The sequence below is a fragment of the Neodiprion pinetum genome, chromosome 5 (genome assembly GCF_021155775.2).
Source record: "Neodiprion pinetum isolate iyNeoPine1 chromosome 5, iyNeoPine1.2, whole genome shotgun sequence".
NCBI classification, from domain to species: domain Eukaryota; kingdom Metazoa; phylum Arthropoda; class Insecta; order Hymenoptera; family Diprionidae; genus Neodiprion; species Neodiprion pinetum.
In genome coordinates, this window is record NC_060236.1 from 17,496,581 (window position 1) to 17,524,214 (window position 27,634).

The 27,634-nt window shown below is 37.7% G+C and overlaps 1 protein-coding gene across 1 annotated transcript; it reads right to left on the reverse strand.

The window, feature by feature from the left end:
• Positions 1 to 628: 628 nt before the first annotated feature.
• On the reverse strand, positions 629 to 27,358 carry Argk1 (Arginine kinase 1). The gene is made up of 5 exons (XM_046625635.2): positions 27,203 to 27,358; positions 5,405 to 5,762; positions 4,427 to 4,801; positions 3,185 to 3,382; positions 629 to 1,902 (listed from the first exon to the last, which is right to left on the reverse strand). Exons 2-5 carry the CDS (start codon positions 5,747 to 5,749, stop codon positions 1,753 to 1,755), a joined length of 1,068 nt encoding a protein of 355 aa, XP_046481591.1. The 5' UTR covers positions 5,750 to 5,762; positions 27,203 to 27,358; the 3' UTR covers positions 629 to 1,752.
• Positions 27,359 to 27,634: the final 276 nt, after the last annotated feature.

The window sequence follows — 27,634 nt, forward strand, 5'->3', positions numbered from 1 at the left end:
GTAAAGTCCAGATTGTCTATTGTAAGATAAAGTAGCGCGCATTTCACTAAATCGTTAAAGTGGAAATTACTACATCATTTTCAGAGCAACTGTACGTTACGCTTCCACACCTAACAGAAACGGACATACCTATTTACTTGATGGTAGGATGTAGAATTAATGTTTGAAAGTCATACGTGTCAGGTATACAAAACACGTATTAATCTACTAGTAATATACTTTTTTGCAACCACTACTCTGAACGTTGATCAGTAGAGTTGACAACGCAATAATCATGGTCGAAATTAAACGGTAGAAGGCTGCAAGTCGATATAACTTCTACATATACGATTATTCAACGCTTTTTCGTCAGTGAGATATACTGATGTTGGAATTTATTTTTATGCGTCATCAAGTTGTTCATTTTTAAACGTATAATAAACAAACGAAATTCTCAGAACGTGGTCTGAACGTTTATCGCTGCCGTATAATACTTATCAGTACATACAACGTAGATTTCTAAACGTTTATAACTTTCTTCTTATAAATACTCGAATTAAACCACCCTTACGTATATATGACGTATCATATAACATCGTCTGTTTACTGGGAAGGTGTGAATTCGGTGGAAAAACGAAACTCGATCGGGTTGATTAGATGTATGTCTTTTTATTTGGTGTGTTCAATTTATTTGGCTGGTACATAATGCGGTGATGGCTTGCACTGAAGCCACGCGCGTGTACAAAAACATCGGTCAAATCTTCAGTCAAATACAACTAGATTAAATCCGGCACTTTGTAAGCGCTTGTGATAGCAGTATAATAATGGTGTATTATACCTAAATAGACGAACAATTTTCTATACGCATGCGTCTGCTAGACCGATCAAAGACCGTTACACCAGTGTAATTTACACCCAACAATAACAACGGTTTATTAAAATCACAATATTCGTTTTTCGTCTGCACTGACTTGTCGTTTGTGCGGCGACGAATATTTTATCATAGCACGTAACAATAATAAAAGCGAAAAAAAGAACAACAACAAGTCGATAATGTAACAGCATCTGGTGCCCTGAGGAATACTGCATTTTAGTTATGTACAACGTACATCGTTTTGTAATACCTCCTTACACAGGTCGATAGTATATACCAGGCTCTTTGTAATTCTCAATTCGTTACAACATATAAATATGAATACTGACCATGCGATGCACTTTGTATTGTTATAATACATAAAATTGCTATCTCCGTACTATTTTCAGTATTTAATCTCTCATTTTTTGGTATACGTTGAATATATTAATTAAAAGGAACTACGATAAAGTTGATATAATTAATAATAATAACAGTAATAATTATTAATAACGATACAGTAATTTAACGTAGTAGTCGTATGATTAAAATAATAATTACAATAATAACATAATATTAATATAGCTGCGTGTTAATTGCTATAAATATGTATTACACATATATATATATATATATATATGTATGTATAATATAACGAGACGAAGGGTGGTAATTAGTACGGGGGTAAAAAGCTCTGAACTTTCTTTTACAGAATGCAGCGACCTGAGGGACTGATGGAACAAATCTAGGGGTTTCCGCTGTTCGCTGTTGTGAAAATTGATCTCTCTTTTTCCTTCTATTCCATGTTGTTATTGCTGTTGTACATGTCCGCGTGAAACAATAGTTATTATTTATGATTTGTTACTTTTCTTTGCTTTAAATATCTTTTTTATTTCATTCTTAACGAAAGGATCGAGTTATTAGAGCTCCTTTTCAATCTTAATGAGCTCGGCGATTCCGTCGTGCATCTCCTTCACGGCTTCGTACTCGGTCAAGCCCATGCGTCGCTTGTTGGAAATGTCGTAGATTCCACCCTCGGCCTCGGTGTGTTCACCACGAGTACCACGGACCTAAAAAATGTCGGTAAGAAGATAATTTCTCAGTCTAAGGAAAGCGGAAGCTATTCTTATTTAACGATTATAGATAGACGAAGGAGAGGTATGGTTACAAAATTTAAAAAAAAAAATCCCTATGACCAAACGTACAGTCCAGTTAAAGAGCCGTAAAGACGGAACATAATGTAACGAAAGTTTGAAAGTATGAATGAAATTCGCCGAGTTGAATATAGTTGTAACAATACTTTCTTGAAAGAAACATTTTTTTCCAAAAACCACAAATTTCAGCTTCAACAGCATTATTATTGCTGACTTCGATGATATCTCAGTATTAAATCTCTACAATGAAAAAATCGCATCGTTTGAACGATTTTCATGAACTAGGGTTTATCATAATGGTAGATGAATTCTGAACAGATGAACGAATGAAGTCGAAACACTATAGGTAAAATAATTTCAAGTGGCGATTAGTAAACCAATAACTTGATATAAAAAAAAAAAAAACTCCGCCGTTATCCAAAATCTGATTTTGTAGATTTGCAGAGAATTTCAGAAGAAAGTCATTCTAAGGTTATCTAACGTTATAAGGTGTTCTAAGGTTAGGTTCGACGGTCATGGGTTATGTTATGTTTATTGAGATTGAGTTTGTTTCGCACTCTGCCGATTGTGGCGCTATAGGTTTCTCTGTGTTGCCAAGGTCCCTAGATTATACAGGTCGAGACACTCTTGGGCAAAAAAATTAGTGAGAATGCGCCAAAAGTTTGGTATGACAATGGAAGCTTTCCATTTAGAGCACAATATGACACGGTGTAAACATTTCTGGTCTATTCCTTTGCCCGGATTGGTCGCTTACAATAGAAATTTATACACTGTGTCACACTGTGCTATAAATGGAAAGCACCCGGTGTGGTTCTGATTCCTGACCTGTCACAATGATTAACCTCAAAATATATACGTGCTTCTATTTATTTCGTGAACGTCAGGACACTAGGGGCGCAACTCGTTAATGCTTAACCTCAAAAAATTGAGCAAGATTGGTCAAAACTGGTTAATGCGGTAATGTAAGTTTGATATTTTTTGGGCGAACGCGCATAGAACATTTTTACCCACGTTATAGTGAGAAAAACTGGAACACGCGTGTCTTGGCCTGTATAATCTAAGGACCTTGTGTGTTGCCAACATAATTGTCTAGTGACAAAAAATTAGCCGTCTCAGATTCATTGTCCCTAAGTGTACATATTGACAATAAGTGACCTTGGTAATAATTGTCTAGTAAATTCTTGCAAGTTCAGCTTACCTGCAGGTTGAACTTGCTGGCAACTTCCTCCAGCTTAGCTTTGTTGGCGGCCAGCTTTGGCACCTTGATGTGTACAGAAGCGCGAACAGTGGTGCCGAGGTTCGTGGGGCAGAAGGTCAGGAAGCCAAGACGGTCGTGGTGGGAGAAGGGGATGCGCTTCTCGATGTCATTCACAGCCTTTACAAGACGACGGTAAACCTGGAGAAAACGAAGGATGTATTAGGTGTTACTAAACGTCCAGTTATCGTCATTCAAATTAGACCAAATTCTATTTTGCAACTTTTTCCCCTCATTTCGGAAATTGTTGTGTCGTTTGTAGGAAACTTGTAAATCATTTATACGATGGAGGAATCCTCATGCCCTCTTTTCAAGTCGTTCCTTGATCGTTTTCCGTATTGATCACTATCGAAATTTTGTAAAATTTTAGGGAATTTCAAAGAGTTGGATAGTAATTTTTCAGAAAATGTGGCTACATTTATGTTCAATACATACGATTTGATAAATGAGAGAATATTTTGAAACGTTTGTGAAGGTTCTGTGTAAATCTTATAAGTTTAGTGAAATTGAAAGAATTGAGTGACAACGATTTTCGACTTAAGTTCTGCAGTAAACGATGGAAAATAAAACTGAGTGCTTTTTGAACACACTGTTGAAGAATTGTCTGATCGATTTTCATTATTTCTACTAGAAACTTTCGCGATTCCCCCGTAAAGTGATAAAAAGAGATTGTATTATTATTAGCATTATTATTATTAATCATGGAACTACGGTTCTTTGAAAATTAGGCTTAAAGAAATTTTCATTGCAAGTAACTGGCTGTTTGCTTTGATTCGAACAATCGTTTCTTAAATTGAATGGAAAAATATAGTTTCCTTGATAGACCATCGATAGTCAAATTTTATCACCTTGATATTGGGCTGATATTGATTTTGATTGAAAACAGCAATATTAAACTTTAGAGAAAAACCGAAAACAATCGGCTCTGAAAGATTTTTCATCTCTGATTGAATCAATTTGAAATGCAAAATCGATATCTGAGCTATTCCTTACAACTCGAGTAACTGTTTATCATAAATTTTCAGAAGAATCATTGTAGGTTGCGTATTTATAAACTTCATGAATTCTCTATGTTTCATCAGCTAGTAACGAGGTTAACAGAAGAAAAGTATCAAATTTGGACAGATCTTAAGCTGACATCCGATCGTTAATTTTCAAATTTTTATTTTCCTGTGTAAAACTCACCTCTCCTAGATCACCTCCCTGCTGCATGGAAATGATGCGAAGATGGTCCTCTTCGTTGCACCAAACAAGGAAAGTCTTGGCGTCGTTGTGGTAAATTCCACGACCAGTCGGCCAGAATCGGCAAGCGTTTGCGGCCTGGAGGAAGCGGTCGCCTTCCTTGAAGAGGAAGTGGTCGTCGATCAGCTTCTGCTGAACGTCCTTGGCCATTCCGGTCAGAGGGTAGAAGGTACCCTTCAACTCGCCCTCGAGACCAGACAGGGTGCTGGAAACCTTGTCTTCCATTTCCTTGTACTGGGCTTCGGTTAGGCAAGGGTTGAAGGGGTAGCCCTCGAGGGAACGTCCGCATCTCACGCGAGTGGAGACGATGAATTCACCCTGAAATTAGATGTGACGTTAAATATTATGATAACAATCAGTCTATAATACTGTATATAGAGAATTGTTTTTGAAATCCGATTAGATTTTTTAATCGAATTTTTAAATCACTTTAGCGTTCTTTCTTAAAATCATTTGTCTTACCTATCGGAAAGAGTATTCACGAGTTTTTCAAAATTTCTATCTCAACGTTATTTCTAGACACAAAGTTTTGACACAGTTGACGCTCAAATTTTTTAAATTAATGTAACCCGCAAACGAAACGAGGTTTTTTAAGTTCAAGCATGTTTCTCTGTGTCCTGAGTCGTAGACGTATGAAATTTATACTACAAGAATTACATCTTGTTCGAATCGTTCACTTTTTTAATGTTGAGGCAAAAAAATCTTCGGATCATGCTCGTCCAATCCGCTATCTTAGTATGAATCAGTGAAATTTCATTGGTAAAAGTTAACGGTCACAATTTTTTATCCAGTAATGCACGTGTTAACGAATACGAGTGACCATTCGCTGATAACAGTGAGATTCCACGGATTAATATTCAAATAGTACACTTGAATTTAATTATCCGTTACAGAGCAGAAAGAAAGTCGCGAATGACTCACAGCCGGGTCAAGGTTTCCAAGGGTGTCAACATCCCCGAAGTTCTTTGGTGGATGTTTGTCGGTCTTCTTGAATCCGGTGTGGTAGTCCTCGATGATGGGGTCGAAGAGGTCAGCGAAGACGGTGTACGCTTCGGCGTCAGGGGCGTAGATACCAACGCCGGAGTCATGGTTCTCCAATCCGGACTGGATCACGTCGAGCAAAGTCGAGCCGAAGGAAGTCTTCTTAGTCTTGAGCTGGTCGAAAATTTCCTTGGTCAGATATTTCTTCAGCAGCGACTTGCTGTCCGACGCCACCAATTTGGCGTAGCCTGTCTCAAGCTTGTCCAGCACTGCCTGGTCGACCATCGTGTTTTTCTTACTGCAAGACAACGAAATGCGATTCAATGAATAAACAAACTCTTTTCTCTCAATTAAAAAGAAAAAAAATGTCACATTGGTTGTAACTCTCTTGCGGTGAAAAGTGAAATTTAAAACGGGAAGAAGAGGATAATAAAAAAAAAAAACACACACAGAGCTCGAAAAAGTACAACCACACACTTGCACACAAGACGCGATTAGGATGATGATAATACAGCGATTATAATATTTTTCAATAATATACTAGATACAAATATTATCGATACTGTTGCAATAATATAAACGTATGAATTGTGAGAATCTCTCGAGACATTACCCTGGTTCTGATCGCTCCGTGAAAAAATTCATCCCTTCGCGAATTTCTACGGCGGTCATGTCGCACGCGCGATTGTGATCTAACTTTTGGTTTAATGTACTAGTTTACGTAATATAATATTCCTTTCAATAACTGCACGAGCTTCTTTCGACGAATGACGCTATTTCTTTTCAATCGCGTGCGGCGTCAGGCAAGAAACAGAAGAGCGTCAAAAAAAAAAAGGAGCGTGCAGAAACAAATGCAGTAACAATTGCCAGAGCGACTCGGGTTTCCATGTAAAGGAAAGTATTGGAAAGCCACTCGCTGTGACTTTTTTATGCTGCCTAATTTCGGCCCCCCAGCCTCTTAGGGCTACTCACGCTTTGTCGCATCCTGAGTTTCTGACGAATATTTTCGCGAGGATGTTCATCGGGGCCAGTTTCGTCACAGCACCGCAGAAACTACGTCCAGCGTTCATCCTGGCGGAGTATTGCCACGACTATAGCGATATTACAAGCAATTTAAGTCGTTTGGACGTTTTACGAACAAGAGATTTCCAGTTTTTACGTTTTATCCCGACTGAAGTTGTCGATTCAATTCCATCGTTTATTTACCGGCACGTTCACTTATTCATTTTCTTCACGTCTGATCGGTATATACGTAAAACTGGGTTTCAATTGGATGAATTTAAGCTCGGCTCCTTCATGTCTAATTCGAAACTGACTAAAGCATTATTACAAAATTCTCATTGGTTGAAAAAACTTTCTAACAACACAATTATTATTATAGTCGTTTTACGTCGAGCTAAAACTTTTCGTTTAGGTTATATGTCAGTCATATAAGAACTTTGTGATTGAATAAACGTAGCAGTACGTCAGCAAAATATACCCTAAATTTCATGAATGCAGGCTGTTTCCTTTAAATGCATCGAAAATTGCATTAACGAAAAAGTATTTAGATTACATGTATCTTGAGTTGCATAACTGCAGGCGTATTTTGTTGAAGAATATCTTAAATTGCATAAATGCAGGCGTATTTTGTTGACGTATATCTTGAATTGCATAAATGCAGACGTATTTTGCTGATGTGTACCTTGAATTGCATAAATGCGGGAGGTTTGAATTGATCACGGTACGTTTTGGCGTAAACGTGATAAATTTGTGGTTTAATTCTTACAGCGTCCAATTTTACGTCATATTTAGAGTAAAGGTCGTTCTGCGCTTGCAGCGCCAATGAACCAAATTGATAGATCCTTTACTGGCAATGGAATTTTTTCATACCAGCTATTCAAGTTTTATCCATGTTCGGATTGAAATCAGATGACTATCATCCTCTTATCGCTCATTACGTAAGCAGTGCCTTTAAATTTGATGGATTAGAACCTCTCAGCGTTATCGAGCCGAAAGCATATGAGCTGAAAGATGCCCGGCGATAACGAGATGTGAATTTTATAACTTGTAACTTATTATCAACAAGACGAATTACGAGGGTATTTCGAGGCGGTTTGTATTTGATCAAGATCTAAGCTGCTCGCGATCTTTTAGCATCGCCATAAAGTCCAATGGTTCACAAACATCCGGAAAGATCGTCTTAATTGATGAAACGACTCGAATTTATCCACCGAAAATTTTTGCAGCCGTAGCTTGTATCCACGAAAACATAGAACTTTGAAAATCTGTAACTATTACTTGCGCGATGGGAAATGCTTTTGTCGTACAACTTGAGTATCGCAGAAAAACACTGCTCAGGCGAAATACATTTTACACATTGAAACTCAAGTAAGAAAGTGTTGATAGGATGAAGTTATTCAATTAGTTTAACCAATTGGTTTATCAACTTTGTTCTTCTTTATCAACGCATATTTGAACCAGTGTACTTCTGTTATGTACGTAGTGAGATTGCGTCTTACAATGATATGTCCTGTTACCGGAAAAGTTTAGTCACTGTTGGCATTTCTTATAAACGAATGAAGTAAATAATTGATAAAAACTGGCACTTGTATGCAGTGACGAATTGAATCAATCCGAACAATTTTTGTTTGTGTTCAACAAACTTGCGTATTGTCATCAAACTCACTACATATTATCCTGAGAACGAATAATTTTGTAATACGTTGTAGTAGGCTAAACACTAACCGGTACGTATTTCTTTATATCTGCCATTAAACGCTTTAAGAGAGTGAAACCACCCTTCAAAGTAAGGCATGTCAAGGGGCGATTTGTAGTCCCAGATGCCTTCCTTGTAAGCAAGAGAAAGCTTGTCGAACAAATTGTTTTGTCTATTTCATTAAACTTTTTTTCTTATCGTCTACGTAAACGAATCAACTTATAATTTTAATGCACAGTTTCAAAAAAACTTTCCCCTTCGAATGTCTTCCATCCGATAAATTTCTCGCCCCCGTGGAATGTTCAAATAAGACTCGGTGTAGAAATTTCGCCGAATGTTCTGAATTCACTGTATTCAAAATGCTACTCGTGAATTTCTCGACAGATTTCAAATTCCTATTCAGCTCCGTAATCGGCTTCGGAAAAATAACCGTACAATATAATAAACGCACGCTTTTAATCAATCGAATTTCAAATCGATACCATTTTCTTTACTTCTTTGATCGAATGTCGTGACAATAGCGTCGATGAAACGGATAATTACAAAAAAAAAAAAAACAAAAATCGACTCCGAAGCTGGAAGATTTGTTCAACGATACAGATGTATGAAAATAAAAATAAAAATTGTAGAATATATACTTTTTGTCGTATACGTACGCGTCGCCACTAGTGGAATCCTTCGATGTACATCCACCCATTGTAACTATTGCAATGATAAAAAACGAACAATTTTCACTGAGATTAATAAATTATTATTTTTTCCCCCTTTGTTTTCTCCTTCTCTACGATCGTCACTCGATGCGGGGTAAATATCCGACGTGACCAGGTACAAAGTACATACAGGTACCTATATGTATACGAATTATGTATACGTACATAAACAATCAACACTATACCGACACAGAAATTTCCACTAAAATATCGTCGAGTAAAATTTGAACACCGATGATCAATAAGCGAGTAGAAAAAAATTGGCCAAAAAATATCGCACCGTATTTCAGCTGTGCCGAAAGTAGTACGAGACCAAATTCTAATCTTCGACAGCTCCGCGCCGCAGGGTGTTTTTACAATCGAATTTTATCGTACTGTATAAAAGTGCAAAAAAATTATCCGTCGTCGATTAAAAAATCTCAAGTGTCACTCTCGCGGCACACAACACGCGATTAAGTTTGTGGTGACAACACGACACTTCGCTTCGCAGATCGGGAAGCCGGCCTCCTCGGAGGGGAGAATCGAGCCCTTCGGGTTCTCCTCCTCTCGTCCTCTCCTCCTCTTCGCTGATGCTGCCGCTGCTGCAGTTTTGCGCCCCTTAGACGAGCGCCTGTTTTGGGTGTGGTGAGAAAAATCTGTAAGGCCGACTCACTCGAGAAAATCACTCAATTTGAGACCCCTTTTTCCGCACCCTCGACGAACCCCCGGCTAATTAACGTGTGTATACGTAAACTTTTACGTCTACACTGCACTTTTTTGTTTTGCTTTGTTTTTTTTTTTTTTCGAAATTTTTGTCACCAGATTATCGTGTGTTTTTTTTTCTCTCCCTTTTTTCTTTAGAAAATAGCTGGGTGGACTGAGAAGAATTTCACTTGTTACAGTTTATTGTACTCGGGAAAATTCTGTTGAGACGAGTATCGTTACAATAAATTTTTTCACATCGTATCGGTAATAAGAAAAAATTGGCACAAGTAATTATTCACCGATTTGTAGTTGTCGGTACTATATTTTTTGGTCGTTACAATGTTACAATCTGTTTGCCTGGATTGCTTTGTTTTTTCAATAAAATAAAACCAATCGTACCAACATCAGATTATCGTAAGAGTTTGAAGAAAATACAGTACGAGCGATAGTTATCAAATGTAATAGTTACACGTTCTAAACTTTCTGTATACAGCTAAAATAATCCATTCTCACTTTGAACCCGGAATTGTATTTTTAGATTACGAAAAAAAAAAAATGGACACAGTTTAAAAGCGCGTGTTCGAGACGAAGACTGAAAAGGATGAGATTTGGGAATTTATATCTCGACCACCAGGTATTCAGTTCGATCGTAGGATTGTTTTTTTCAAATTCTATGATTATGCCTATTGTTTTTGACAACAACATCGAAAATTGCGCAAGGTAAAATGTTTTGCGGTGCCCACCACACCTCAGGAACGTTTCAACCGATTCACATAAAATATGAACTGACTTGAACTTGATTTGGACAAAACTCGAATCCCAACTCAAAACACCAGCCATTTGATGCGAAGAAAATTCGGATCACAGGATGAACAAACCAAGAATCCTGTCTCCAAAATTTCAACTAAATCCGTCCCATCCGTTTCTGAGATATTGCGAGCAGCGCAAAACATCTCACCGATCGAAATAGTGGCGTTAGATTGTCAACAAAAATACTTTCAATCAATACATCACAATCAAAAAACATGCTCAAAAAAACTCGATCAACAAACTTTCGAATGAAACGAACGGCAATCTAGTCGAACAATCCATCGTCCAGTTAAAAAATTCCCAAAATTCGCCCAATTTTTCAGTCGAATACTATCGCATGTATACTCGTATGCAACAAAATCTCCGAAAGAATCGCAGTACAGTAACCTGTACAATTTGACATTTTTCTCGTCGCGTGGATGGTAAAATCGTTTTTAGAATGAAATATTTCCGATCGCATGCAGACTGCGCGTTTGTTACATCTACGTATGTACGTGTGTACATATGTATTAAATGTATAAAGTTCTTCGATGCGAAATGAAGGTGTGGATAGGTGTACGTATGTATATATATATAACTACACATACGCGTACATATATTATATATATATATATATATATATTCGTATATTTATATGCACCGGGATATATTTTGATGTTAACACTACAGTATCTACGCTATCACTAACTAAGCGGCGGAGAAGACTTTCCTCCTGCCTGACGGCGGCGGCGAAAGCTCGGAAGCTCGGTACTCGGGATTTTGCGTGAAGGGGCGAGCTTTCGCCGACACCCCTGTAGTCCCAGGCATATCGCCCCCCCTTCTGCACCCCCTCCGCACCCCCGCCGATCCTTCGTCGGTCATGGGAAACTGAGGGCACGCCGGCGTTACACCCTGGAGCCAGGGATCGGTCGATATTCGTAATAACACGCGGCCATCGTGCGGCGGCGTCGCGACGCGGACGACGCACTTCTACGCAGGTCGTTGGATGCTCGCAGTCGTGTCTGCATGTGTTCCTATTTCTGTACTTGGTAGTGTTTGTGAATCTCTACCGGTCCGACCAACCACGCCTAGAGTCGATCTTGTTGGGAACAGGGATTTATCCGTTCGATGGATGATTACGCGGTTTTAAGAATACCGCGTTATTAACAATAAGCTTCGCCGAATTATACGGTGCAAGATTAATTTACAACGAATTAGTCGTTATTGTCTTGGATAATCTTGATCGGACTGGTCTGAGTATCGACCTTTTTATTATTGACGAATGGAAAATGGAAGATTCTTTTTGCGTTTCGTTGTACAAATAAATCGGAAACCACTTCAGCGATAAGACCCAAGATATTGTGACTTCTTGAATGATTGTCAGAAGCGCTGCGTCGGTTCCGACCAATGTTGACTCAACTTGTTATTTTCCGTGTGTTTGTAATAAATTCGTTTATTATTTTTTGAGTAAAAAGAGGGGAAAAGATAGAAAATTAATAAACACGCGTTGACCAGTATCGAAAAAACAGCAAATTGATATTAGAGTCTCAAGAATTATCGGGAGTTTCTTCTCTGGTATAAAATACAATTCGAAATTCACTGTATCGCAATCGAAGAAGCCATATCCTTCACCATAAATGAATACACCTCGTATTTTGAAAGGTTCCCGAGTTTTTTCGAAATTTTCAATCAGCTCGTCAAAGTGAACTGATTTTCTTGACTAAAAAATATCAGCTCAAAGATATCTTTCGGCGTGCATGAATTGAATTATTTTCATACAAGCAAATGTAATTCACGGGCGATGAACGTTCTCAAGAGGATTGTCGTCCTTTTGAGTTTGATTTTTGAAGAGGTTGGTTGGCCAAAAACCGGAACTATTCGTTGATTTTTGTAGGACATAATCGTACGTTGTGCATTCATAAAGTTATCGAAATAATTTCAAGTCAAAGTACAGAAGTAGAATATGTCGTAGTTATAAAAAAAAAACCTTACAATTAGATATCGATACTTCGTTCAAATACGTTTTAAAAATCGTTGAAAAAATAATCCAAGGATTTGTCGATATCTACTCAACGTTGCACCATATCTTTCACCAGATTATTTTCCACAAAATGGTAGCTGAAACAGATTTGTTGCTCAGCAGCAAATTCAATAGTAAAAATAATTACGAACGATGCAAAATGATAAACGAGACATTTCCGTCGAATCTGTTGAAAATACTCTCTCAAATACAATGCGCAATTGCAGAGTAAAATCCGACGAATCTAATAGATTTTCAACCTTTTGGACAACCAGTATCCCTGAATTGATTCGTTGTTTGATCCTGGAAAAATTTCCAAAGCATCAAAGACCGGATGACATGATCAAAGTGTCACGTGACTTGAAACGCAACGCTTGTACAAGGCATGACAGGAATGACGCGGCTCGCGCGTAAGTTTCTTATTGCGTCTACAAGTTGCCGATAAGAAACGAGGTGCTTATAATCATCGGGCAACTCAATACCTTTATCACTCGAGTGATAGCGCGTCAATTGTCCGCGTGCATGTATGTATGTCACACTTGTTTGCTGATCCGATTAATCCGCTGATAGACGGCGTGAGGCCCACTTGAAATTTAAAACCTCGGGCAATAAATCCCCTTCGACAAATTCAAGTGTCCCGTTACGTCACCTGCACTCCAGAAGCACAGCGATTTGACATTTGTCCCTGTTAAAAAAAAGGCGTTCGAAAGGCTAATAAGGAGTAAAATGTCACCGCACTTTTTATTCACAAAATTCTCAACGTAGAAAAATTTTATTTCTTACAGTAACGTTAAAAAAAAACTGTTTTAATATTGGTGGAATTACGAAGAACGAGGTACGCGTAACCATTTTGCGCTATCGTCGATCCTATTTTGGTAATTGCAACGCAAAATCATTTCGTGAGGTTTACTCTACTTTTTTAGTTAAACAAGGCTTTAACGTCAATTTATTGGTGCACAAGCATTAAATTTTCGCAACGTTTACAAGAAAATATAGCAACAGTGATAGTAATGAGAAAGAATAGTAACGGATACTAGACTTTCCGGTAACAGCTAGAAAACTAATTTTCATTTTCTACCTAGAAGTATATTTTTCGATCGTGGTAAAAAATGAAAATAGTTGAGGACTGAGCGGTAACCGGAACTAAAAATTTTTCTCGGTGTAACCATATGTTTGTGAAAATTTAAATGTTTCGGAAAAAATGATCCGCTAAAGTGAACGAGAGGACTTTTCGGAAGAATTGAATTTCGCGCGTTTTTGAAGTTTCGAAAGAAAACGATTATTCGTAGAGCAAGTATCAAGAAACAATAAGTTGGTGGGGAGTTTGCAATTTTCTATCACAGCACGGTTCTCGAGGATGAAATGATTATCCGAATACTGGAAATTAGATAAATAAAATTTTACATCAAAGCACCAAGATGTAGCACGTAAGAAGTCACAGTGCTAATTCGAAGCGATATTATTTGAAATCGGTCACAGTTTTGACGATCCGAAGTTATAAAAAGAGTTCGAGTCTGTCAGAAAAGTTGTTTCAAAGCCTCCTTCGTTTTATGATAACGCAATTTTTATTATTCCTTCACTTCCTAGAAGAAAGCTTCTCCCTGTTTGTAAGCGACTCTGACTATTAATATCGTTTCATGCTGCAGTAAAGTAATAGACATTAGCTGATATTAGAAAATACGAATCCTGGAAATTCTGATTTTACAATTGTCTCGATTTTAGACGATTTACGTATCGAAGACGTTGAATTTTTGCTTCCCGATGAAAATTTTGTTTGCAAAACTTTGACATCATCAATCTCACGACACTTTGCAGAGAATTCGGTTCTTACTTCATCAAAGGTTACCAATTAACTACAAGACTTGGTGAATATTAATTTTGTTCAAACCACGTGAAATTTAAAGTTGATACGGTGACAAATATTCGAACGGTCTCGAAATAAAATTAAATTCAAATGACAATGGAAAAAAAATGTTGCATATTTTCGGACGACGGATTTAAATTCGTAGGAATGTATTCGTTTCTGCGATGCCTCGAAAAAAATCTTTTTCACAAAAGTGTTCAACGTTCCGAATTGTCAGATTTCAGACTGACATCGAATGGTTGAAATAGAGAAATATCCTAATTTGACGCAACGCTCAGTTGAATCTTATCAATTCGAAACTCTGACCCGTAGCCAGTTGGTTTATTTGTCATTCGAAACCAGCGGTGAGGCGGAAATTTTTTTAGACAATATTTATAATACAAATGAGATGGAATCCATCATGAATGAATCATGAATCATCCAATTTCTTTTGAATGGAGGCAGTGAATTATTCGATGTCGAATAAACAACTCTATTTGTTGAGTTCAAACAGAATGCCAATGACTGTTCAATTCTACGAGAGTTACTCATTGATAATATTATGTTATACAATACACATGTACAGCAGTTACGTATGTATAACTGATGACAAACGATCCAGAACAGTCTACAAACACTCGAGTCTAAGGCTGTCGATTATCGTGCGAAAAATCGAGCGAAGATGTATATACATAGTTAACGGTCGTCACGTATACTGTATAATTGAACGGACGTGTCCTGTAATAAAAACGACTTATATGACATGGCGCAGAACGATTGATAACAAAATATATCTCAAACTCTTATCGATATATGCACGTCAGAATCCCATTTTTCGTTTTCATAGAGGGAATGCCGAATGTATGATATTGACTGAATCGAATCACGATTTTTTTTTTTACAGCTTGACGTTAGATTTTACGACACAAAGAAATTTCTTCAGCATAGAACTTCAACTTAGGTCAACAACTTTCTCATGGTACCATACGTGACTCTTTCTCATTTGAATATAATCGTGTGGGTAATTAAATCGTATTCAAAAATGATACTAGCTTTTTTACGACCCAGCAACCGGGGTAGGGAACTTGTTGAAAGCTTTTTCAAAAATGGCTGACTGAAACTGGCCTTCCGAAGTTTTTCATGGTAAATTTATTATCGTTTATATTGAAATAAAGCCAGGACTATACGATTATTTTGAAAAAGTTTGGAACAATAATTGGAATGAATATCTTCTTCGACATATTATTCAAACGGGAAATTGCCACGTGAAATAAAGCACCTCGTAGTCGTGAGGGATATTAATCCTATTGGTCAGAAAGCCCGTAAAAAAGTATTTTTACATATATTACGTATATCACGTCGAATTGTGTATCGAAAGCTTTGAAAGCTGTTAATACTACTCTTCAGTTAATTCCTCGCCATTCGGTATTTCCCTGAAGCAGTTACGACAGAAGCTGGGATCGTTTGTTTGATTGTCTTTTCTTTTTTTTTTCCCCCGTCTGCCATTCGCCGCAGAATTGTGTAATTCCTATCGCGTAATCTAATCGGTTTTATTAGCGACGGCTTCGCTCTGCAGTTCAATTCTTACAAAGAGGCACGATATTACACAGGTACTATTTGTACGCTGACTCATCACTCTTAGCGTGCCGCACCTATGAGCTACCTACTCTACTTGCTATTATTATTTACACATCGCATACACGGACGGCATGCGGGTTGACAGTTTTCAGGCGCACCGCCGTTTCCACCAGCGTTCCGCACACGCAATTCGGACAAGATTTTCTCAGAGTCTTTCTCATCCCGCGGGAATGTTCCCGCAGTATGACTTTTCTACTTTCCCACAGGAATACTCGAGTAAAATTATGAACAAGGTCTGGTGACCGATGTGAAGAAATTATATCACATTTAAAATATCAGGTTAAGGTGATATTCAATAGCGTATAACGAATCTCCGGATTCGTAGGCGTGATAAAAATATACGTACCTATCGTGCAAATTGAGTCAAGCGCATAGAAGAGCTTCTCGCAACTCATTACCAACGCAGAGGCTAATCTATTATTGTCAGAGCGTTGAGCTACAAAGTCTCGGATGTTGTGCAATGAAATACCAATCAACGGTGACAGCTGGTTAAAAAGTATACTTTAACTCGCTGAGACCTCCGAACCTCGCTTGAAAAAAGGAAAAAAGAAACCACGTGGCGTTGTACGGGATTCGCGTCGTACAAACCAAGAGTTTTCTGTGAAACGTGCTAGTCTAGTCTCAAAACCGGCAGATAGGCAACCAAAACTACATTTTAAACGTGCCGGAATACCAATCGTAACACCGATAGTCTGAAAGATAGAATTTAAGTAGATGTTTAGAACTACAAAGTGTGCTTCAGCTACTCAACAGCTACATTTTTAAGACATCGGGGTGCAAACTACATTTTAAATGTGCCGGAATACCAATCGTAACACCGATAATCTGAAAGATAAAATTTAATTAGGTGTTTAGAACCACAAAGTGTGCTTCAGCTACTCAAAAGCTACATTTCGAAGACATCGGGGTACAAATTATTTCGGCTTCGATTTCTTGATAGCGATATTTTGAGTATGTAGGAATATGAAACGTAGTTTCGTTTCATAGAAATACAGAGCGTAGCTTACATTCGTTTATAACAGCTACATTTTGAATCTGTGGCAAAAAAAAAAAAAAAAAAAATGTAGCTTCGATCACGCATTAGCTGAATTTTGAATGTCTGGGAAGGAATACAGAATGTGGCATTATCTTAAATCTGTAAAATTGCAAAATGTAGCTTCGGTTGCCTTCAATCGCTATATTTCGTTTCTGCCTAAGTAAAAAATGTAGCTTCGATCACTTGATACGTCCATTTCGAATGCATGAGAATACAAAACGTGACTTCAATCTCAAGCTGAATTTCGAACCCGTGAATAAAAAAATTGTAGCTTCATTGGTCCAGTAGCTGTACTTTGAATACGCCGTTAACATAAAATGTAGGTTTCACTGTCTAAGACAGCTAAATTTCGGATATGTAGCTTCGGTTGCCTATCACCTGGCGTTGAATGGTTACTTTCACCGAAAACTCTCGATACTAAACGTTTATATCCTCGTTACACTTAAAACACGAAGCACGGAAGTAGTCAAAAAAATCTAATGTGGCGTAACGGTTGGACGGTTAATCTAAAGTACGAAAAAGGACTTGCCGCGTTGTACGCCGCGAGTTGTGCGGGGGATTTTAAATTAAGCCGGTTCGGAGGCGGCTACGAATTGAGAGAATAAAGTGCGAAGCAGGAAGTGACGACGCACCGGAGATGACAAGCCACGGACCAGTGATGAGAATTACCGCAGACGACTGGCATACGTAATATTCAGCTGCGGTGCTGCATTAGCCGTTACTGCAGGAAATTCCCGAAATATATGCGAATCTGCAATCCGTTCCGTTCCGCTATTCTCTTCAATTCTCCGCCCAATCTCGACGCTTTTACGCGAGTTTCTCGTCTTTTCATCTTCTTTGTTCGTCTGGTGAATATTTTCATTAAAATTCTAGCTGAAATTTTCTTGAAAGTAATTCGTCATTCATCGATCATCAGTATCCGTTGGAAATTGTGTCACATATGCCATGAATTATTTTATTACGTTTCAACTCTATTTTCGTGCTTATACTTTTTATCAGAAAATTTGTTAAAGATTTTCCAGTAATATCCGATTATCGTATGAAGGAATATAATTAATTTTTAACGTATCGAAAAATCTTCATTTCTTCTTTCCTGGAACAATTCCATGTCCTCAATTCGTGCCCGACAAAACGCCGGTCCCGAAGCTTATTGACCCAGCCAAGGTAACCGGGTCAAGTCGTGTGGACGCCAAGAAACAAGGCGAAAACACATTGTGCAATGTTTCGTAGCCGATTGATCGTATTCTTATCAGTGAAAAGTGACATGCAGGCCTCTCGGGGATGTTGGTAATTCAATTTTTTCTGCCCCTTAGTTTGAAATCAACGAGCATTTTCTCCCTGCGTTTGAATAATTTGATTTTTAAAAATAACCAAAATCTATCGTCTATAAAGCTCGATACTTACTGATTATTCAGAGATTCGCGGTAAAAATAAAATCAATCAATTAGCTGAATGTTCGTGCAGAAACGTGAGGAAATTATTTCCGTCTGTAGAGTTACATCTTTTATTCAACGTCCTACATCTGGCGGCAAAAATCTTGACGCTCAAATAATTTAAAAAAAAAAAAAAACAATGAAACTTGTCACAGCGAATTAAAAATAATCTCGCATACGTGTAACATGTTTTGGAAATTTCTGAAAATAATTTCGTACGTACAAATTCTATTTCAAATAAAGCGCAAAGACACGTTAGGTTAATCGAAATCATTTTAGTAGAGCTTTTAGGCGCTAAGATTTTGTTATAATTGTATGACAGAATTCGAAAATTTCGAGAAAATATATATAATATATATATTATATATATATAAATTTTCACGGTGTAGAATTGGACGCTATTTTGTTCAACTTACTATAATTTAGAATTTTTCGCGTGTGCGTGAAAATTCTAGGTAAAACTGAATAGAATCAAAGTTTGTTGAACCAACGTTGAAAGAGTATTTTCGCAAAAACATTTCACCATACCACAGAAGCCTCCTGAATATTGTATTTGGCAGTACACTGGCTTTGCACAAGAAAGATGAAGATACGCGCCCCGGGATTTCCAATAATAGTGAAATTACCAGCTTTGAACGAATCCGTGACGAGGCTTGCGATCCGCAAAATTATGTTAAATTAAAAAAAAAGTCAGCTACACAGCGTTCATAAATCAAGATTCCGACGCTGTGCGCCAAATTATTGTCTCCTACCTCGCCTCGAATATTCCTCTCGTCTATGAAAAAGCTCGATAATTAATAACAACGGTCGACAGGTTATATGAAAAGTTTCGTTGACGTCTCGAGTCACGCTTCGTCTTTGCGCAATAAAATATGGAACAATTGTGTTATACAACATCTGGAAAGGGTCCAGCTTCAAAGTGTTGAAAAGATTCACGTCGAGCCGAGGCGAAGCTAATTTCGCTCGCCAGGTCCGCGATTCTTTAGGCGGGGGTGATTTTGCCGAGACGGTAAACATCCCCAGAAAATTCAACATTAGGTATATTTATAGGCCACCATGCACTCGCTGATACACGCGAATTACGCTGCCAGATGTGAGCCGAGTCCGAAGCTTTATAATAGAACAAAGTGCCGCCACTGCAATCAGGTAGAGCAGTTTCAAATATTGTTGAGATTACAGAAAAATGTAGCACGAGTAAATATTTATTGCAATTATTGCTGTCGATATTAAAACTTCTGGTATTTGTGACATTGAATCTCTTCTTTCTTTTTCAGTTTACGTCAAATTTTTAAGTCCGATATGCCCTTCTCATGTATTTATTGTTTTCACATTGTTATAGTAACTAGAAAAATTCAGTAAAACAAGTATCGTTAAAAAAAACTGTTTCAATATTGTTGGAATTACGAAAAACGAGGTACGCGTAAGGTAAGCATTGAATTTTCGCAACAGTTGCAAGAAAATATAGCAACAATGATCGTAATGAGTAAGAATAGTAACGGATACTAGACTTTCCGGTAACGGTTAGAAAACTAATTTTCATTTTCTACCTAGAACTATATTTTTCGATTGTGGTAAAAAATGAAAATAGTTACGGACTGAGGGGTAAACGGAATTAAAAATTTCTCTCGGTGTACATAAAATTTACAAAAAGTTGCTAAAGTTTCAAGAGAATATAGTAAAATTAACCACAACCATAAAGAATACTGTAACGCAAACTAGATTTTCAGTTATGACAAAATATGAAAACAGTAGTAGACTGTATATGTAAGTATAGCCAGAAATTATTCCCGATTTAAAGATACACGTTGAGAATGATATAAGTTGATAAGAAGAATTGCATGACGTGTATTCAGCCGAGAAATTTTTGAGGGGCTGATTCTGATGGAAAAAACAAAAAAAAGAAAAAAATTACACGCATCGTGTAAACATTCAATTGACTGTGAAATGATTTGTCAAGAGAATTGCGATGTTGAATTTTTTTAAAACTGTAAAAAATTGCATGTAACAAAAATGTCGGTCTGAATTAACACATACCGAACAAAATTTCTAGTTGTAACCAGAAAACATAGCATTGATGTATAACTATAGTCACACTAAATGGTTGTTTGTATTATATTCTTAAATCAATTCCGAAAATTCTGAAGATGATTATTCGCAAGATTTTGAGAAGTATTTAAATAACATTACGCTAAACGTCATAAAGAGAACATTTATACTCTTAAATATTTCTGTCTTATTTCTTCCTACACCGTATTGGAAGTTTTATTCGGATACGGAACAGCGAATTCATCATACGTTCACTATTTATTCTATTTATTCTATTTACAAATACAATAAATTCACTACGCAATTTAGTAAATTCAGAGAACTTTTTTGTATTTTTTTTCTGTTTTTTACACATTTCAGTACAATTGAACATTTTTTTTACGTCGCTACACCAAATTTGTAAATTTGCAGCCTGATCTCGTAATTTGATAACTATTTTGTACAATAAATTTGTGGTAAGTTCATAATCATTTTCAACACTGTATGCTCGTATCTTTCATCGACTGATATCAATTTAGATAGTTTCAATTTTCTCGTAATTCAATATACCTTAGTAAAAAAAAAAGAAAAATTACCTTTTACCGACATTGATATTATCACTAATAATATGTAAAGATAAACAACGCGTCGATCAAGCACTGTGGTGAAAATTCTCAGAACTGCGCCGTGACGATTGTGATAACAAATCGAAATCATACCCAATATTCGAGATTGTAAAAATTATACCTGTCCGATATACGCAAGAAATTACCTCGAGTATTTCGACCCGGTCACTTAAGTATGAAATACGAGTGTAAATAAATTTCTAAATTAGAATGCAGCTTCGAACCGTCACGACCGAGTTGTACAGAATTTTCGGGTTCCCTCAAGATAAACCAGCTTTGCCTCTGACGAGTCAAGGTTAATCAAACCTCTAATCTACCCCGATTATAATTTCAGCGATAATGCGAGCTCTCCAGTCACGATTTTGCCGCCTATCGCCAGCTGCCTAATAATCTCACGTGATAACACATTAGCACTTGACCATGTCATAATAGAAATGATCGCACGGACTTCGGTCTTCTTTTCCGAGCATTTCTTACTATTCTTTTCTTTTTTTTTTATTATGGTAAGGACTTGTTCGACTGAAAAAAGTGTACCGAACCGAACGAACAGGTTTAAACTTTCCGCATAGCCAGAAAATATAGTATTGACAACCATAGTTACTTTACACTGAATAGTTAGTAATTGTATCACTTTTTCTTGTAGATTAAAAAACATTCCAGCATCAAGGCCTTTCAGTCACAAAAATTTTCATTTATTAGCCTTATCACAGTTAATTTACAACTTAAAATGATCTTTGTTACTTCGTATACCCCCAGAAAACCTTAGAGTAACAAGTTTCGCCCAGAATCATCGAATTTTTATAGTTTTTGTCGATTCTACATCCGCCATATTGGATCGGCCATCTTGGATGTAGAAATTATCTGATTATGACAGCAGTTCGTCATCAGCGCCTCAAAGACCTCTGAGTAACAAAATACAGGCCAAAATATTGAGCTGAAAGATCTGTGATTGAAAAATTTGACACAACGATAACTATTTAACTACAGAAATTCTAACATAAAAACAAATGAATGTTGAGGGAAGTTGAAGAGTAGGTGGTCAGATTAACTTTCAGGATATATCCGGAAAGGTTGCAGGAAAAAAGATAGATCACTGGAATCAGAGCTGTAGAAAAAATGACGCAACAATATTACTCGGTGTCTTTATCATTCAAAGACAATCGTGGTCATTGAACGTTTGCTGTCAGGAAAAACCGGCCGTCAAAATAGTTGTCTTTTTCTTACAATGCCGGTGAATCCGGAAAAGTTTCACGTTTCGCGACGGAAGTCAAAATTGTTCACATAATGTTGCGCCGATCGTGCAAAGCTGTATTTCTTAACATCAAAGGTACATAGTTCAATACACACGTGTGAAAAGTTGAACTGAAATTTGCCGATGGAAAAAGGTGAAAATTCAGTTTTGTTATTCCGAGTTTGTTCGTTCGCGTAATCACTTTTATTACGGTCATATTTAATTCGAAAATTTTCAACTGATTTTTAGAATGAAACGCCCTTGACCAACTGAACTAATTTCAGCGATATCCGGGAATCCAGATTGCTTTCTTGAATCGATCCTGTTTCACAGACACTCGGGCGCTTGCGCCGCGTGCCGAGAGACGAGCTATAACGTTCACCCTTGAATTCTGGTCCACCAGACGACCTACCGCACTGTACCGAGACGATCTCTTGAAACTTGAAAATCAACCGCGCATGCGCCGGATAATTCAATCTCATTGGTCGGCGAAATCTTCCCGCAGCGATATTCTTGTCTGCGATGCAGGCGGGCCAACGTACGCAAAATGTGTACGTTTGAATTTTCAAAGAGCGTAAGCATTAAATTCCGACCGTTCTTTGAAGAATCAACTTTCCGACCCAATAACAAATGCTTCCCGAACCTTTCCGAGTCACCACCTCAATTATTTGAGATTCTAACCTCGAAAATTCGTATCAACTACATCGCCGGCAGAAACAGTTTGACAGTTGAAAACTCGGGATGGCAGCCTGCAGGAACAGCCGATAAAACTCGCGCATGCGCAGTTGATTTTCAAGTTTCGAGAGATTATCCCGGTATATTCCTCGTCATGCTGCGGGAAGCTCTTTGAAGCCAGACATTCGTAGTCCAGTGAAAACAGGTCTGAATTAAAAAATATTCGGGGTATCGCTGCATTTTTGTGTATATGGGTGTTCGACCCTCAGGAACTCAAATCTGGAGTCATTTTTGACATGCATATCTGACGTTTTGAGGAAACAGCAAAATTTTTCGTTTTTTGCGCTTTTCTCAAAAACTGCTGTACATGATATTTACAGAATTACGTCTTGAATAAAATATGCTCATTTTTTTTATACAAATGTATTAATCTATGCACTATTCGAAGAAAATAACTTAAAGCTTGAGTACCAAAAGTACTACATTCAGGTAGAGTAATAAAATATTAGTTACAAGTAGTTTTCTCGCAACGTGACAGAAAATGTTGAGCCAAAACTCTACGCATTGAATAAAATTTTATTCCGTACATGGGACGAATATTTCAACATGTAATTGCAGCTGACGTAGATCTGATCTAACGTTTTCGATTTTACGATCGTTTTCAACAGTATTTGGTGAAACCTAATTCATTTCATATCCCTGTCAATTCAACATCTTCCACAACAATCACTGTTCATAAAATCAGAAACTAAACTTCTAACCAGATATAATTCACGGCATTTTATAAACCCGAGAGAATATCTTACATGACACATGTGTGTAGAAATGTTGAGTCACATCGCGTCGCTGTACATACATATACGTAATTTATCAACGGAACGCGCACGTTAATCGCAAATTAGTTTCAACTATTGCTCGCCATTTTTTCACCGACGCAATAATTGGACATTGAAATTCGTAGATGATCGTCGAAGAGCGCGGGGAGTTGGTCGGGCGTAGCTAACAACTAATTTCCGCTCCGAGTTATCAAACGCATTATAATGTATGCGCGCGCCAGCTGAAACGAATCTCCGGTCGACAACCCAATGCAAGTATGAATTTGCGTCGGCGATCTCTTTGCTTAGACGAACGCGCAACGAATTCGCAAATAATATCGCGTGATTTGAAGGGAGAATATTTTTCACATCACTGAGAGAAATTTTTAATTCCGGTTACCGCTCAGTCCTTAACTACTTTCATTTTTTACCACAATCGAAAAATATAGTTCTGGGTAGAAAATGAAAATTCGTTTTGTAATTGTTACCCGAAAGTCTGGTATCCGTTACTATTCTTTCTCATTACGACCACTGTTGCTATATTTTCTTGTAACTGTTGCGAAAATTTAATGCTTGTGCAACAATAAATTGACGTTAAAGCCTTGTTTAGCTAAAAAAGTAGAGTAAACCTCACAAACTGATTTTGCGTTGCAATAACCAAAAAAGGATCGACAATAGCGCAAAATGGTTACCCGTACCTCGTTTTTCGCAATTCCAACAATATTCAAACAATTTTTTTAACGATACCTGTTTTACTGAATTTTCCTAGTCACTGTAACAAATAAAATTTATCTCGGTGTATTTTTAAACTAGTAATAAACGACGTAGTCGGATAATCATTCCTATAAGATTCAAATGATGCTGGAATGTGGGCTGAGAAAAAAAATTTAATTAATTCTTCAATGAAAGTGCAGTTATTAAGGGGATGCTGTAGTCAGTCTTACCGACTGAGTAGCGCGTCTTCTATTTTGGCTATTATCAGAGGCTATGCTTCGCAATGCAAGAAACGGCGTAAAAATTGTGTTCTACATGCGATTCCGACCAAAAATATATCGATTCATTTTGGTTTCACGAGAAAATGAAGAAATGGCATGAGAAATGAGAAATCGAGATCACGGTTTCGTACTTTTCATATCACATTTAAAAGTTGTGGTCAGTCATCTTTTTTGGTCATTTCAAAAATGAGAAAATCGTTTTTATCAAAACTTCGCCGAAATCCCCCCTCAACCACTTGGCGTGGTATCGAATTCTTTCATTCTTTAAGGGATGAAAATTGGACTGGCCGGAATCCCTGAAGCCGTTCAAAACCGTGTAATTCGCGAAAGCTTAAACGAACCTCGCGAGCTTCCTCAAACACGTCATTACTGTAAGAATGTTACGAGTTTTTTTCATTGTCACACGAACAAGTTCTGATCGTCAGTCTCTTGCAGTTTATAACGAATTTCTCAAAAAGCGTAATCTTCAAAATCCCATTTCCGTGCGAGGTTATTATTTTGACCCAGCAATGATTAAAAAAAAAAAAAAAAAGAAACGGATGTTCTACTCTGATAGATTCCAGCGTGGGAGAATTCATAATTTGACCGATATTGAAAAAAATATATCATTCCATCTCAGAAATAAATATCATGAAAACATTGAAATCACGTTTAGGGCAAGGCAGAATATTCAAAAGTTGTTGAAAAAAATCTCGAATGATATTTAAAATATTATATCCGATATGCTTGAACTCGAGGAAATATATCGACTTATAAATTGGGGCGCCGAAGTATGCAGAAGTTGAGAAAAAAAAAAAAAGAAGGAATCGAATCACTAATGCTTGTCAATATATTATTGTAGTCTTTTATTTTTCTTGGAAGCTTCGGAAAAAAATCTGTGCCCAGCAGCTGTGTTAAAATAACTAGCGGAGACAGAGATTCGCCCCACGTTACGTAACCGAGCTGCACCCACCGACTCATACGTAACTTTTCATACATATATAATATATTATATAAATGTATATTATATAAACATATATCTGTGGTGGAATATCGAAGTTAGTCTATAAGCTCGAGAACAACGAAGAATGTGCTTAAATAGAGGAAAATTACTTCGCCAATGGTCGCTTCAAAACCCTGTGATCAAATTTTCCGTGATTTTCGACTTTTCAGTTGAGCCTTGAAGGCTTTGCGAAAATTCTTCGAGATTTTATTTGCTCGTTTATTTACATTGTCTTGTTTTTCTTTTTTTTTTCTTCGGCTATGTAGCAACTTTTTGAGTTACCGTACCGGATATGCAGTTCTGACGATGTCGTTGCCTCGACCGAGGCTTATCTATCGGCTGAATCTAATCGCAAGCAATAAATGCTTGATATCGTTTTACCGTCGCGACGGCTCGACGAATTAAGTAACGTGTGCCAATATAAATCGTTTCGTTGTAACAGCTCGGATAGACTTGACGAATGGTGTTTGTTTATACGTCGTTGTTCATCCGGTTTGATTAATATTCAAAAAGAAAGAAAAATGACGTGTTTGAATTTCAGTTTTAGATCGCGTGATAAATTATTGTTTTTATATCGATCTTTGTATCGACTCGACGTTGTTGAAACGCAAAAAGGAGTTTGTAACATGATGGTTCGTCCTATTTCAAGTGAAAACGCACTTTGCAATTGAAGAATCTTTATTCAGGATTCTATTCCTTCATACAAGGGAATATATTCTTTTCCGACATCAAATTACTCGTTAAAAATTTTCCACACCGTTAGCAAATAAAAGGAATACATGGAAAATGAGTTCAAATCAGCCAAGCTAGCGGAGAGAACTGTATACTCAATTACTGACCATTTATACGTCATTTTCGGAATAATGTGGGAGAATTTGCAGATACATCGTGAATATTTAAGGTTTTCACAGCGAGTTGCTTCCTTTTCTTTCTATCCGTCACCCTTTGACAATTGCAAATTTCCAATAATTATTCTGAAAATTTTAAGTCGATCGAATTTCAAAGCTTAACCAGATTCCGAAATTCACAGGCAATCCTGAAATTCGACGCGGGCTAAAGCAAGGATAAAAGCTTGATTTCCGTTGGAAAATTTTCGAAACCAGATAATCGAAGCAGAGTATAAAAAAGTACGAAGAATAACTTTTGTAACACCTGCAACGATTTAAGCTAGAATATTGAAATACACAATTCGCTGATAGTGTAGCCGCAAAAGTAGAAACTTGCGTTATAGTCAGACGTACTGCAGGGTTAGTCGATCGAAAGCATTCCGCGTCTCAAGCCGTCAACTCCAGTGTTGAAATATTAAAGGAGTTCCGCTAATCGATTTCAGCGAGTTTAGTGGCACGTGCGAGCTTTCGCAGCCCCTGAAAATTGTCCAGAAGCGAAGTAAAAGCGCTCGAAATTGATAAAAATTATTGCCCACCGAGCCGCCCGGAATGAGAACGAAACGTAAATAACGACGGTGAATTCCGATAATCGAAAGCACGATTGGGATCTTTTGGATGGGATGAAGATTAAGTCGAGGCGGTTGGACTTACCTAGCGGCAAGCAATTCAAGGTATTACGAGATACCGCACGGCACTAATACCCTCGAGGTTGGCTGAAGATACGTCAGATACGTTAGCCAGAAGCTGAGTGGAGTCGCGTCGTGTTCGCCAAAGGTAGTCCGCGTTCTACCCCCACCTTGGTCCTGAACCAGTTACGCGACGATTCGCACCGCGTATCGCCCTATCAGAATCGCTTGTCGTAGGGCTGGCGAAACGACGCAGCTGCAGCCGCCGAGTCGAGGAGGGGATTTCAGGGGCGGCGAAAAAATTCGGGGGTGAAACGAGTCCTGCGGTGCCCCCGGACCTAACCTTCCCTACGTATCCCCGGAAATGGTCCTGCGGGGTGTGAGAAGAACGGGCGAAACGTCACGACGAACGTGCATCGTAAACGGGTCGATGTGAATTTTTTCTATTTTGCAATAA